The sequence below is a fragment of the Silurus meridionalis genome, chromosome 5 (genome assembly GCF_014805685.1).
Source record: "Silurus meridionalis isolate SWU-2019-XX chromosome 5, ASM1480568v1, whole genome shotgun sequence".
Lineage (NCBI taxonomy): Eukaryota > Metazoa > Chordata > Actinopteri > Siluriformes > Siluridae > Silurus > Silurus meridionalis.
Window position 1 is genome coordinate 15,012,779 of NC_060888.1, and position 14,798 is coordinate 15,027,576.

At 36.6% G+C, this 14,798-nt stretch overlaps 1 protein-coding gene across 8 annotated transcripts in view; it reads left to right on the forward strand.

Moving 5' to 3' along the window:
• The window catches only part of mcf2a (MCF.2 cell line derived transforming sequence a), a 46,818-nt gene that overhangs the window by 21,542 nt on the left and 10,478 nt on the right, over positions 1–14,798 (forward strand). For 4 of the 8 annotated variants that reach the window (XM_046849922.1, XM_046849923.1, XM_046849927.1 and 1 more), the window contains exons 5-20: positions 3,467–3,586; positions 3,664–3,780; positions 3,864–4,013; positions 5,687–5,808; positions 7,235–7,349; positions 7,444–7,563; positions 8,836–9,027; positions 9,153–9,344; positions 9,477–9,648; positions 10,546–10,622; positions 10,749–10,831; positions 12,325–12,391; positions 12,511–12,626; positions 13,360–13,429; positions 13,562–13,654; positions 14,621–14,713. In XM_046849922.1, coding sequence (XP_046705878.1) covers positions 3,467–3,586; positions 3,664–3,780; positions 3,864–4,013; positions 5,687–5,808; positions 7,235–7,349; positions 7,444–7,563; positions 8,836–9,027; positions 9,153–9,344; positions 9,477–9,648; positions 10,546–10,622; positions 10,749–10,831; positions 12,325–12,391; positions 12,511–12,626; positions 13,360–13,429; positions 13,562–13,654; positions 14,621–14,713 — 1,899 coding nt within the window. Of the gene's footprint in view, positions 1–1,935; positions 2,069–2,376; positions 2,454–3,466; positions 3,587–3,663; positions 3,781–3,863; positions 4,014–5,686; positions 5,809–7,234; positions 7,350–7,443; positions 7,564–8,835; positions 9,028–9,152; positions 9,345–9,476; positions 9,649–10,545; positions 10,623–10,748; positions 10,832–12,324; positions 12,392–12,510; positions 12,627–13,359; positions 13,430–13,561; positions 13,655–14,620; positions 14,714–14,798 lie in introns of those variants that run through there. The other 4 variants (XM_046849929.1, XM_046849928.1, XM_046849924.1 and 1 more) reach the window with 4 other exon arrangements.

Genomic DNA, 14,798 nt, shown 5'->3' on the forward strand with positions numbered 1-14,798 from the left:
CCATCCCTATCCAACCTATGTTGTAAACAGAAAAGCACAGAGGCTGCACACTGAGGCCCATAATAACTGCCATAACTGGCCATAATAACTGCCATTTGATGATTTTAAATGTCACTTGTCATGCGTGATTATGCAAAAATAAAAAATATTTTACAATTACAAACTACTGGCAGAAGAGCAAGTGAAGTATAGAGGTACTGAAGCAGCTTTTATTAATGTAAATACTCTTTTCATCATAATTAGACAATAGAAATGGTTTTGTCATTACTAGTTTTGCTGATGGAGCAGCTGTCAGACATTTAAAAAATAGAAGATTGATGGAAAGATTTAAAGACACATTGGAACTGGAATTGACAGAGACCAATGAGCAAACTGATAAAGAAACAGGTGGACCTGATTGACTGAAGAACAGAGATGGAATAAGGAACTGACATAGAGACAGATGAACAAACTGGCTTTGAGTCTTTGAGACATGACAGTAAAACTGACAGAGATTCTGACACAGAGGTCCATGGACTGACAGACAGATTGGAGAAGAGTGATAAAGAAAGACTGACTGACAATGCAGCACATCTATATTAACTGAGAGAGTAACTGACAGAGAGACAAATGTACAGAGAATGACACAGAGACTGAGAGACACCGACGCAGAGACTGAGAGAAACTGACACAGAGACTGAGAGAAACTGAAACAGAGACTGAGAGAAACTGACAGAAACTGAGGGTAACTTACAGAGGCTGTGAGAGACCGACACAGAGACTGCGAGAGACCGACACAGAGACTGTAAGAGACCGAGATAGAGACTGAGAGAGACCAAAACAGAGACAGAGAAAGATATTGACTAATGCAGAGAATGACACAGAGGCTGAGAGAAACTGAAACAGAGACTGAGAGAAACCGACACAGAGACTGTGAGAGACTGACACAGAGACTGTGAGAGACCGAGATAGAGACTGAGAGAGACCGACACAGAGACTGAGAGAGACCGTCACAGAGACTGTAAGAGACAGACAGAGAGACTGAGAGAGACAGACACAGAGACTAGAGAGACCGACACAGAGACTAAGAGAGACCGACACAGAGGCTGAGAGAAACTGAAACAGAGACTGTGAGAGACCGACACAGAGACTGTGAGAGACCGACACAGAGACTGCGAGAGACCTACACAGAGACTGTAAGAGACCGAGATAGAGACTGAGAGAGACCAAAACAGAGACTGAGAGAGACCGTCACAGAGACTGTAAGAGACAGAGAGAGAGACTGAGAGAGACAGACACAGAGACTGAGAGAGACCGACACAGAGACTAAGAGAGACCGACACAGAGGCTGAGAGAAACTGAAACAGAGACTGTGAGAGACCGACACAGAGACTGTGAGAAACTGACAGAAAGAGTGAACTGCCACAGAGAGTGAAATATAATGGTACAAAGACTGATGTAAAGATTGACACAGAGAAACAAACAGTGACACACAGAGACTGAGAAAGACTGACACACTGACTGATAGAGATTGACTGAGAGACTGACAGAGACATGGTACATGGTAGCTTGAGGACAAGTTATATCTAGTTATCTCTGGGGATTTCTGAAGTTTATGTTTTTTAAACAGCCATACACATATTTTGTGCATGGCTATTTAAAAAAATGTAAATCCTAGTCCTAATCTCCAAATCACAAAGGTGCAGTGATTACTTTTCACTGACGCAATGGAGCAAACATGAGAAAAAAAAGTGCTGAGTGAGGCATGCATATGATTGGCCAGCTTCTGCACGCAGATATACCTGGGTTTCAGCAGTAGGCACTACGTGCAAGTTATACTTGATGAGTTTGTGCTGTGTGGAGAAAGCAGAAAGAGAGGGTGGGGTGGGGTGGGGGACTGGTACTGCGGGTGCTTCTGCAGCCACCAGAGTACTGCATCATGCGCGCAGTGACGAGAGGACGAGCTGATTTAAAGGATAATCTGTATTTTTTAAAACCACTGCGAACATGAGTGCTCCCTGTTCCTTCGGCGCAGTTCTGCACGCGTGTAATGAGGATTCTGCAATGGTAACACTCCGTCATTTAAAGGGTTAGAGAGGATTTAGCTTATTCATGCAGTTGCTGACGTTTGCCTGTGCTGTACGTTGGAGAAAGCGATGTGTTGTGTTGTATGGAGTTTAAGAGCTTTCCATGTACGAGTGTTAAGTGTAAAGTTAATAGAGCTTTTGTTTGTGGATGTTCCGTGCATCCTTGATTCTTGTGGGGTCGCATTTTATTTGTGGAGATTTACACTTGACAGATTTACACTTTATGGTTGGTAATCCTCAGCTTGCCCACATGGCAGGTTTTCATTTCTTGTCCTTGCATGCACAATATGGATGGACTTTATCTCTGCAGAGCTTTGCATCCAGTTACTGGATCAATAAGAACAGCATTGAGCAGCATCAGCACAACTAACTGGGGACAAAGTGAAGGTCTTTTTGTTTGTTTGTTTTTTATTAATATGCAATCTAAAATAGATTTCTGTCTCTGTTAAATAAATGACAGCACACTTTAGAATTATTGGCACCTATAATGAAATTACTCAATGTAAATTATAGCACATAATCTTGTATTAATATGCATGGGGAAATTAAAGTGTTATAGAAGCAGCTAGAATTTACACAGTGAGAGAATTGCTAATAAATATGCCAAGAATAAACCATGAATCTAATAAATTACATTACTAATGTGAGTTTAAACATACTATGACCTGTGATTTAAGCCTTTTTTCCTCAGACACAAATTTTTTTTTTTTGGAGACAATACAGTACAAAATTTCTTAACGATCAGCAACCTTATAATTAATGTTTTGTGCCACTTGTCTCCGACAGAAAAAAGCAAAATGTCTGGGATGTTTAAAATCCTTCACAAAGCTCACTTATAGTTTTACAAATAGTCTTCCTTTTCAAATCGCACTGTTCTGACATTCATTACAGTTAGTTCTGGACAATAAAAAATGTAATGAACACCAATGGGTTGAAAATAATTTGCCTGCAATTTTAAGGGCAGGATTTTTATGTTTTCTGTAGGCTGGCTTGCCAATACATCAATGTGTAGCTCTTTTTTTTTAAGCTGTAGCTAGCCATAATTTGGATGCTAACCTACCAGATAAACTGTGAATATTCAATTTACATTATTGTACCTTAACAAACCTAAAAGAAAACACCAAAATGTGCTAATATGAGATTCTTATTGAGTGTTTCCTTTCCCTGACCAGTAAATAACTTGGGTTTATCATAATTAGGATTGATTATATATAAAATTGCAAAAATGTTTTTTGTTTTGTAAACATAATTTTTTTATTTTCTGTTCAAAATGTAACTTTTAAATATTGGTGCAGCTATTTATCAGTCATGTGGAATTTAGGATATTAACTCTTTGTTAAATGAATTTTAGCTGATAAATATAATACAGTGCTAAATACTGTTCTTTTTCAATTCTTCAGGTGTCTTTTCCAGGAAACCTTCACCTGGTACTGGTACTGAGACCAACCAGCTTCTTCCAGCGCACATTCACGGACCTCGTCTTCCGATTTAGCCAAGAGGATTTTATGCTCAAGTTACCTGTAAGACCTTCTACAATTATTCTATAATTCACAGCAATGCCCAGTACAATAATTGTGTGTGTCTGTGTGTGTGTCAGGTTTTGATGCTGAGTTCGGTCACTGACTTACTGCGCTACATTGATGAGAAGCAACTTACTTCTGAATTTGGAGGCACTCTGGACTACTGCCACAGCGACTGGATCTTCCTCAGAACTGTATTTCTCTGCCAATCACCTATTTACTGATCACAAATACTTTGATGTTGTTGTTAATGATAAGGCATCTCGACTTTTTGCAGGCTATAGAGACTTTCGCCGTGACTGTGAAGGACGTTGCTCAGATGTTACAGGCATTTGGCACCGAGTTTGCAGAGATGGAATTGTCACAGGAGAGCAATGCCATTGAGTTGCTGCTGCTGTCACACACTGAGAAGTACAGGAGACTGAAGGTAATGTTCAGAGTCAGAACATATGTGCATGCACGTGTGTGTGTGTGTGTGTGTGTGTGTGTGTGTGTGTGTGTGTGTGTGTGTGTGTGTGTGTTGGCTATAAGGCACATTTGCACTTTGGTTTCTCAGTAACATGACAAGCTTAGATTTTTCTAAAAAAAAAAAAAAAAAAAGAGAAGCTGATGAAGGAGCAACTGTGTATTGATGCAATAATGACAACAGTACATAACTCATCTTGGGGATGCTCCACATTATTAAACTTAAATTGACAATTTATTAAACATTTACATTTTAAATTAATTAATTAATTAGAATCACTGTTGGCTTTTTAAGTGTTTCCAGGAAGGGCAAAAAAGTATATGTTAGTCAGGTTTTGTCTCACATTGTCTGTTTTGTCTTGTATAGTCCAAGCTATTATTTAGGTCTGTACTTTTGAGAGTTACTAACAACTGGAACCAAATTCGTTATGTGTGCCAACACACTTGGCCAATAAACCTAAATCTGATTCTGATAGCTGGCCATGATCAGCACCTCTTACAGTCACATGTTAAATCATGTTAGTGTAGTAATGCTGCAGAGAATTATAATGCTAATGCTAACCAGGCAGAGGCAAAGCAGAGGCAAAGTTTGTGTGCACCATGCTCAATAGAAATGGCGCTTTGTAAATGAAAATATATGGAACATTTATTTGGCTTTTTCATTTAGGCAGCTACAGTGATAGGTTTCTTGTCATCTCCAAAAACATGACTAACATAAATTTGCCCTTGGTGTGTAAATTATTAATTTAATGATTAAGCAAGTGTGCGAATGAGTGAGTAAGCAAGTAAGTCAGTAAGTGAGTGAGTGAGTGAATCAGTAAAACAGTAAAACAGAGTGAGTCAGTCAGTAAATAAGTAAGTGAGAGAGTGAGAGTGAGTCAGTGATTGAGTCAGTAAATGTTTAAGGGTGTGAGTGAGTCAGTGAGGAAGTGTATAAGTCAGTTTGTGAATGAGTCAGTAAGTGAATGAATGGCTGAATTGGTCACTAATTGAATTCTGACTGAGACAGTATATGAGTCAGTGAGTCAATAAGTGAACAAATAATACTTTCACACAAATACACTTGTTAAAAATAAGAGTGTTTCTGCCACTGATCTTAGTAATCCTATTTTATTTTTATAGTTAATCTCTGTTACATTTTTCTTCTTCCTTCTGTAAATTTAACTTTTATTCTCAAAATTCATCATTCATCTATTTTTATCCCATTCACAATTTTAAAAGATGCATTTCATTGCAAGTTGTACTGTGTTGTGTGTGATCAATAAGAATATTTGATCCTGTCCAAATTGGCAAATTCAAGCTTTTAAAACTTTCATTGCCAAAGCTCCTCTAGCAAAACTGATCCATCTTGAATAGTGCTTAAGTAATACTCTCTGAATAATTTAAATAATCTCTAAATAAGATGATATTAAAACCACAACAATCAATCAACCAATCAATCAACCAATCAATCAATCAAGCAATCAAGCAAGCAATAAATGTAAACAATTACAGCTTAACATTACATTTAATCAAAAACAATTGCAGTGCCTCTTAAGTTTTTTTTTTTTGGCTTTGCCACTTAGTTATGCAATATGTTCAGTGTGCTTCTGCTGGGACTTGGACAGACATTTGGGTTGTTCTGTGTGAATATAGGATGCTATCAGCTCAGTGATGAAGGAGGGACGCTACCTGCTCACCAGCCTGGAGGTTTCTGGAAAGGAGGAGAATAAAGATACACACTGGGATGTAACACAGGACTGGGACACAGTGCAGAGGTGTGCAGCCTTCATAGTTAATTAAATGTCCTGACTCTGACCTACTCTAAAGCACTGAAATAGAACAACGATTATAATATTTTCATAAATTACAATTTACAGTTTTTTTTTCACTGGCCTTTAGGTTGTATTGCAGTTCTATAGAGATATTATTTATGGTGTAGTATTTAGACTTTTTATTAACACTTTTTGCACTGTACTTTGTTTCTATGTGCACATTATGTAGTGATGTGTTCAAAGCTTCAATATTGTCTTGTTTATTTGCATCGAAGGCACGGCCAATTATATCTGTATACATGCAAATAATTGTGATAACAATAAATATAATTTGCTTTGTAGACTTGAAGATATATGAATATAAGGAACCTGAAAATATAATTACACTTAATGTTACATTTAGTTATTTAGTTATACAGATTAAAAGGTACACACTCATCCACCTAAACTATAGACATAGTTTTATCCAGCCATATGTGTTTTTTCCCCAAACCATTACCACAAAGAGCACACAATTGTATAAGATATCAGTATAATTGTATAGCAGCATTAAAATTTGCCTTCAGTTATATGAGGCTCCATGAAGGAAGATCTTGGGTGGCCTACTATTAAGCTCTGACCTCAACCCTGTTGAACACCTTTTGTTATGAATTTAAATAATAAATGCGCCTTTGGTTGTCCTTTTTACAAGCTTCTCAGAATGATTTACCATGTTTTTTCTTCTTTCTTTTGACAGAACTGAGGTTTACAGACCTTTTTAACCGGACGCACTTTTCTATTATATTCACTTTGTTGCTTTTAAGCCAGTTTGTTTCTACTTTAATGGTGAACGTATGCTTGCAATCATTACCTTATGACTCTGCCTATATACCACACTGATAATGAGGGCTAAAAAGTTACATTTTGTTTTTGGTTTTATATGACTAGAGAAGGTTTCTCCAAAATGCAAGTAATTAAATGTAAACTGCTTTTCACTTTTTAGGCTGAAAATATAAAAGTGGATTCTTCTTTGTGCAACAGTCTTTCAAAGCAATGCTGATCTCACTTAATGCTGGATGTACAAATGTTAACATGTACAGTGGAGGTACTTAAGACAATTTAATAAAAGACAACTAAGAAATAAGATTTTTAAAAGTCACTACATCAGTTTCTGGAATCCTTCAAGAAATTCCTTAATGAGATCTATATCATAAATTCTGATAAAGTGAATAGAAGCTTATTTAAATCTATCTTTTAAAATGTGAACAAAGTAAATACCCAAAAGCATCTGCCAAAAAAATGCATGTTAACATGCCTGGACATATAAAAAGGTAGAATAAAAATCTTTTGAATAGATGTATGCAAATTTGGCCTCCACTGTAATGTACATAGTATTAAAAACACAATTTAGAATGTCTGTTTTACTGTTTTTTTTTTTATTATTTTTCAGACTGCTGGCCCAGCTGAGAGATATGGAGATGGCTTTTGATGATTTTTTTGACAAGCACCACCTCAAACTTCAGCAGTACCTGCAGTTGCTGAGATATGAGCACAGCTTTCAAGAGGTAGGCTCATCCTCCCAAGCACAAAAATAGTGCGAACGGCGCCAAAAATAAAGACTACTGGGTCTCTCAATAGGACCTGTATTATTTTTTGCAGATGGAGAGTTCTTTGGAGAAGTTGAGTTCTCAGGAGAGGAAGCTCATTGTTACAGGAGAAACACTGGCACAGACAGAGCAGATCATCAAAGAACTCGATATTCTGGAGAAAAGGGCTCAGGTAGCTTGCATAAGCTCTTAGCAAAAAAATGGTTCTTTTGAAGATTCCTAGCTTCCTGAAAGTTCTTTAAAGATCCTTTGAGGGTTGTAAGGGGGGACAGCCAAAAAAACTTTAAATGATATAGATTTGATTTCTTAGTGTGTATGCATATGTATGACTGTGTTCTTAATACAATTTTGTATGTGATTGTGCACTACACAGACAAATGTTTGGGGACACCTGATCCTACCCATATGTACATAAACATCTGTTTCTAGATATAGTTCTCACTTTGCAGTTATAATAACTTCCACTCTTCTGGAAAGGGTTTCTGCTCAATTTTGGAGCATGGTTATGGAGATACCTTTGTTCATTCAATTACAACAGCATTAGTAAGATCAGGCACCAGTGTTGGTTGAGGAGAACAGTTCATCCTGAAGGTGTTCAGCTTGGTTCAGGTCAGTAGACCAATTAAGTTTTTTCACTCCAAACTTGGCAAACCATGTGTTGATGGAGCTCAGTTTGTGCACATTGCCTTGATGGAACAGGTTTGGGCCTCTTAGTGAAAGAAGACCATAATGCTACAGCATACAAATACATTTTACACAATTGTGTGGAAGACATGCATATTGTGCTATTTCACACGTCCAAATACTTTACAGGATTAGAAATGAGTTTATTAGCGGGGCAGCACACGTAGGATGTTTTGGAGACAAGGTGAGGGAGGTGCAATTGAGATGGTTTGGACATGTGCAGAAGCGGGACATTGGGTATATCGGTAGGAGAATGCTGAGGATGGAGCTGCCAGGAAGCAAGAAGAGAGAAAAGCCAAGGAGGAGGTTTATGGATGTGGTGATGGGGAAGAAATGCAGGTGGTTAATTTAAATAAGGCAGATGTAGAGGACAGATTTGTACGGAGACAGATGATTCGCTGTGGTGACCACTAACGGAAGCAGACGAAAAAAAAAGACATGTCCACATACTTTTGTTTCTGAATGAGCTCAAATCTCCACAACCACACTCCAAAATCTATTGGAATATCTTTCCAAAAGAATGGAGGTTATTATACCATTGATGGGCGGCTAAATGGAACTGGAATGTAAAAAAACCCACAAATTTTATAGTCAGGTGTCCACAAGCCTTTGTTTTTCTTATAAACATTTTAAATCAGAAAACAGGTGGATCTTTAATATTTATAAATATTAGTCCTTTCAACTTGAGCTGGTAAAATCCCCTTTTGATGGCAGAAATTGTCTTTAACTCTATCGTTGACATGCTTTTCTGTGTTGTAAGGAGGAAATGACTCGAGCCCAGGTGATGATATTGCATGGACACCAGTTGGCTGCGGGTCATCATTATGCCACGCCTCTGATCGTACAGCGCTGTAATGAGCTCAGACACCACTGTGACACACTCAACTCTGCCATCAGTGCTAAATGCAAAACACTCATACAAGTGCAGGCCTTACTGCAACACCTAGAGGAGGTGAGATTAACATATACAATCTCTTGCATGCTTCTGTTACACTTAGAAATATATCTCAGATTTAGAGTTAAGGATTAGCTGTTCATAGTCAAAATCCTTAATTATTTTGTGTTTCCTGTATACAGGCCAAGAAGTGGTGTGATGATGGCACATTCCTTCTGGCCAATCAGCAGTTAGACAAATTTCACTGTAAAGAAGGCGCTCAGGCAGCTCTGAGTGATTTAGAGAAGTTCCAGGAGGGGGCACCAGCGCTCCTTAATGCTGGGCCAGACTTACTCTTTTTGGAATATGAGGGTGTTCTCACTCCTCAGCTGCAGGTTAACACTTATTTTCCTAGTTATTTTGACTCATGAGTATTGTCACATTATATATAACTATATCCAATGTTTATACATGATTTAAAACTGGACGTCTGAATGTCAATGTGTTCTGTGTCCTTCTGTTTCCAGGCTAATATAGAGAAGACATTTGAGAAGTACGCCTCTGTACAGAATCTATTTCAGACTAGACAGATGTGCCTAAAGAAACTAGCAGACAAACATGTGAGGCCAGTACAGCTGGTAGCACCACGACCTGAGAATCCATCACGTTTAAAGTCCCCGGTTTTTTCCCCAAAACATGGTACAGTGATGATTACCTACAAATACACAGAGGGAAGAGGTAGCTTAGTACTAAAGGCCTTGGCCAAATCCCAGCATCAAGCTGCCATTGTTGGACCCTTGATCAGAACTTTTAAACTGTTCAAATTAAGTGTCACAATTGGTTAAGGGGATCTGACAAATGCCAAAAAGTCTTAAAGACTACTCTAAGGAATGGGCATATCTACTTTATGGATACTTTCGATACAGGTGTATTACTGAGAGGATCGATTTTCACATTAAAATATTGATCCTACCTTGGAAGTACAATAATATTTACTTAACATAATCAGTCAAAGGAGAAACAGGCTCCAGGAACAAACATCAACATTCTTTTGTTCCTTTACAAAAACCAATAAACTGAGTAGGAATGTAAATGTTTACTATTATTATTATCATTATTATTATTATTATTATTATTATTATTATTATTTCATCATTAAATTTATCATTAAAGAGAAAAAGAAAGACTAGAGGATATCAAAAGGATATCATGGTGATGTTGATTAGATTAAACTGGCCCAATTCATAAAAAGCATAGACAGCAGTGTATATTAAAGAGTTGTAGTGGAGCTGTGGTTAAAATACACATTCAGATTTAAGGTTTAGTGCCGGGGTGTTAGGAAGAATCAGATCAGCCTTAAACTCAATAGCATATACTGACCCCTGCTGTGTAGGATGGCAACAGGATCACTCCTGCTTATTCCACACCAAAACTAGGCAACTGAAAAGCTTCTTTCCAAGTGAACTCTCAGTAGTTCTGGTTTCTGTCTGTGCTTTGTGTACAAGTATTGCTTTTATACTTAAAACTCATATTTTGCTTTTTTTGCATTTATTTATTTTTTTTAATCTTTTTAAGACATTTTTGCTTTTTCCACAGATCTTAATTCAAGTATAAAGTTCACCTTTGACTTCTCAAGCAAAAGAGCAACGCGTAAAAGCCCAAATGCCAGGAAGGTAATAGATTCAGAGCGGAGTGCCATGTAGCATACATTACTGATCTTATCGTTTATAATACACGCGTACTTGCATGTAAATTGGGTCGATGTACAGTATAATACAGCGTTATTTTGTACGTGTCAGATTGAGGTGTTGCACGACTATCAGAACGGCAACCCTCTGTCCTATGTTGTGGATGGTGAGGAAGGAGCAGATCTGCTGAAACAGTGAGTCTGATCTGTTTTTCTCTTATTGACAGAAAAAAATGTTACACCACAGAAATGTTGAATATTTAATGGCATCTTCAACAGAGGTGCAAAACGTAATTGGTAATGATCACTGTTAATGAAAATCTAGTGATGTAAAAAGTACATATATATTAAATCACAAATGTAGCACCGGTCCATGGGTTAATTGGTACCGGGCTGCACAGAATACCTAAGAATACATAACTTACATTATTTCTGTTTTATTTATTATCTGATTCTGAACGATGTTTTATTTTGGAAAATGACCTGATTCTCTCCGCCACATTTGTCTATGACTCAATCTTGATGCATGTCATGATACCTCGGTCACATGTCTTACCTCCATGCACTACCTTCTTAAATCTGATTGGTCAAAAGATTTCTAACTCACACTGAATTTTTTGGCAGACAGTCTATATAATCCAAAAATTAAAAAAAAAAATATATATATATATATATATTTTTTTTTACTTTTAGATATGATATGATATGATTAACCTTTCTATAAGAACACATTTTATTATTATTTATGGAAGTTATTTATGAAATTCATGGAGTCATCAGTGACTATGCTTTGGAATGGTCAGTTTTTCATCATGGGAGATTCCTCAGGACTTTGTGCGTTATAGTTTATTATCATCACAGACTGCATTTTCCTCCTTTAATTAAGTTTAAGAGTGCAAAGGAGAGGGATTGACTGTTTATAGCTTCTATAATATCCTTTAAGTAATAACAAGAACTAACTTGCCTCTCAGACATTTTATATCTTAAATTTAAGAATAAGCAGGTGCATGCATTGTTTTTTTAATAAAAGATTTTAATTGCTTGTAAAAAAAAAAAATTGCTGTGATACGGAAGGTATAAAACACTCCAGGATAGCTGTTATAAAAAATGTGCGAACATCACTGTTGTGTTTTTCTTCACAATTTTTAAAATAACATACAGTTTATGGACACCTGACTTGTGGACACCTGGATTCATACGTGCTTTTTGAAAATCCAATTCTACATTTACTCTAATTGCTGTTGTAAATAACCTCCACACTTATGGGAAAATGTTCCACTAGATTTTAGAGGGTGAGGAAGCCTGGGGTGATGTTCAGTATGGTTAAGGTCGGAGCTCAATAGCAGCCCACTCACTGTTCCAATATTTTTTTCCATATAATGTTTATTAATACATACATACTTCAAAAATACTGTTGTTTCTTAAAATGATCAACTATGCGTTTAGCAAACCTAACTGGCAACAAGAGGGACCAGAGATTTTAAAGAAGACTATAACACTTCTCTGTCATTCCTCTGTTTATTTATTTTTTATCTTTGTCTCATTATCATATCTTTATTTTATCATTTAAACATATGTTCTAGTAAATGTTGGCCTGTGCTCAAGATCAAATATATAACTGTTCAGTCACCAGGATGTGCATGTGTTTGTGTGCTATTTTATATTTTTTTATGTGCATCTTTCTCTAGTCGTGTAATGAGGGAGCTGATCGATACAGAAAGAATATATGTAGAAGAGCTTCTGACTGTGTTGCTGGTAAGAATGCTGCAAGTAATGCAGATGAAAAAAACTGCTCTTTTTGGTGAAATTGCTAAAAATGAGAGCTACATCAGCGAGCTGAGATTCTACTTCTCTGTGCTGGATCTGCGTTGCAGGGTTACAGGGCAGAAATGGACAACCCCTCCCTTTCTTCTCTCCTGCCCACCAGTCTGCGCAACAAGAGAGATATTCTGTTTGGAAACCTGCCTGATATCTACAATTTTCACAGCAGGCAAGGCCACACGCAAACACACACATCGTCTTCAAAACCTTATTACGCTGCAGCTGATGAACGGCGTGCTAACTAATCCAGCACATGGACGATAAGTAATCCCTGTTCCTATGAGATAAAACAGCCTGTTAGAAGAAAAAAAAACACACACAAACACACCAGCGCAGTGGCTCGGAGCATCCCATTTTCTCACACACCTTTATTGCTTTTTTCTCACTTTCAAACGCAACTTATCTTGTTTGCTCAGCTCCATTTGTTAGTGCCTTTGAGATCAGTTTTCTCCCGCTGGGTATTGAGCTCCGCTGGGCAGGATTGGCAAATTGGTTGCCTGCATGAAGATGTTCTGCCAATTAAAGCGTCTTAATTATCGCTTAATAGCTGCTGGTGAAATAAGGATTTGAGCAAGCCAATAAGAACACAGCTGGACAAGTGCAGAGCAGCTACGGGGGTTCTGGCACACCGCTGCTGGGGCTCTCTGTATGATTCAAAAAGTTAAAAGCTTTAATGTTACTCAGTAGTATAAATCCTATATCCTATAAGTCCATGCTTTTAGTGCTAATTTTAATGCTTAATGTCTTGATAAATAACAGTTTGTATGTCCAGTGGCTCTATTGATATTGTCCTGATTATGATAAATATGCCTAGCAACCAGTCAGTCGGCTGGGGACAGATAGAGTTTAATTAAATTCTGTTCCAAATGACTGTGTGTTTCATAATGGCCTGTGATTTCCAGAGTATTCCTGCAAGACCTGGAGAGCTGTTTGGACACGCCTGAGTCTGTGGGAGCATGTTTTTTAGAGCGGGTATGGCACAACATCTGTAGTTAAACAGCCTTTTATGATATTCTTTTGTACCCTTAGTGTACGATGAATCCAGGATTTGTTTTTGTTTGTTTTGTGCTGCAGTGTATGAGAAATGTGTATATTTTGTTTCAGAAAGAGAACTTCCAGGTGTATGAATGTTACTGTCAGAATAAACCGCGATCAGAGTCCTTATGGAAGCAGTTTTCGGACTGTGCATTTTTCCGGGTATTTAACCAACTTTTTTTTATGGAATATTTAAAATTTGGTTGGATTTTAAATGAATGACAGGCAATAATAATAAGGCAATACATACTTTTATCTATTTATAATGTTTTTAATGCAAGATGGCTTTGAATTCTTAATGTATCCAAAGCTTTAAAGACTATCATTCTTTTGTATTAAATAATAAATTGTCGGATATGGTGCATAATGCATATAAAATAATCTAAGCAAGGAAAATATCTTGATATATCGTCACCATTGACTCATATTAATATAGTATATAAATAAAGCATATATAATTTATATACTTAAATATAATACATTAATTATTAATTCTTTTTAACATTTTACTAATTTCAAGCTTAAAATGTCATTATTCTACATGTTTGTGTATATATAGATATGCGTGTGTGTGTGTGTGTGTGTGTGTGTGTGTGTGTGTGTGTGTGTGTGTGTGTGTGTGTAAAAAGAAAAAAAATCCTGAAATAAGTGAATGTATAAAAGAACAATTTTATAATTAAAAAATCTTAACATTTGATTTATAATAATCTTAATAAAGAACAATAATAAAATGTATTTTACAGGAAAATACAGGAAAAGTAAAATAATATTTCTATATATTAAGCTTTAATAACTAATATTTTAGTCTTGTTTTATTGGCAGATTTTGAGATGAATCATTTGATTTTCCAAAAAAGATCTAGAAAATCTCAAGGTTGAGCTGAATAAAAAAATAAAAGCACAATTGAGAGGTGCTGAATAAAGTAAATATTCAATAAACTATTTGCATTTTCTGTAAGATCAAGATATTAGCACACGCTAAGGTGCATTGTTTCGCACCAATGTTATCTCACACATGTCCATATGACAACAGAGGAAATATAGCAAAATATCTATAGATTGGTAATGCGAACAGTCTGTTAAACATTAGTGTTAAAATGCGTTATTTTTTTGTTCATCTGACTTTCAGGAGTGCCAAAAGAAGCTGGAGCACAAGCTTGCTCTGGATTCATACCTGCTGAAACCAGTTCAGCGTCTTACCAAATACCAACTCTTACTAAAGGTGGGACACAGAGAATATATATGTGTGAATATATTTGATATGAAAAAAAGAATATATTCAGGTAAGAGATATGTAACTATGTGAG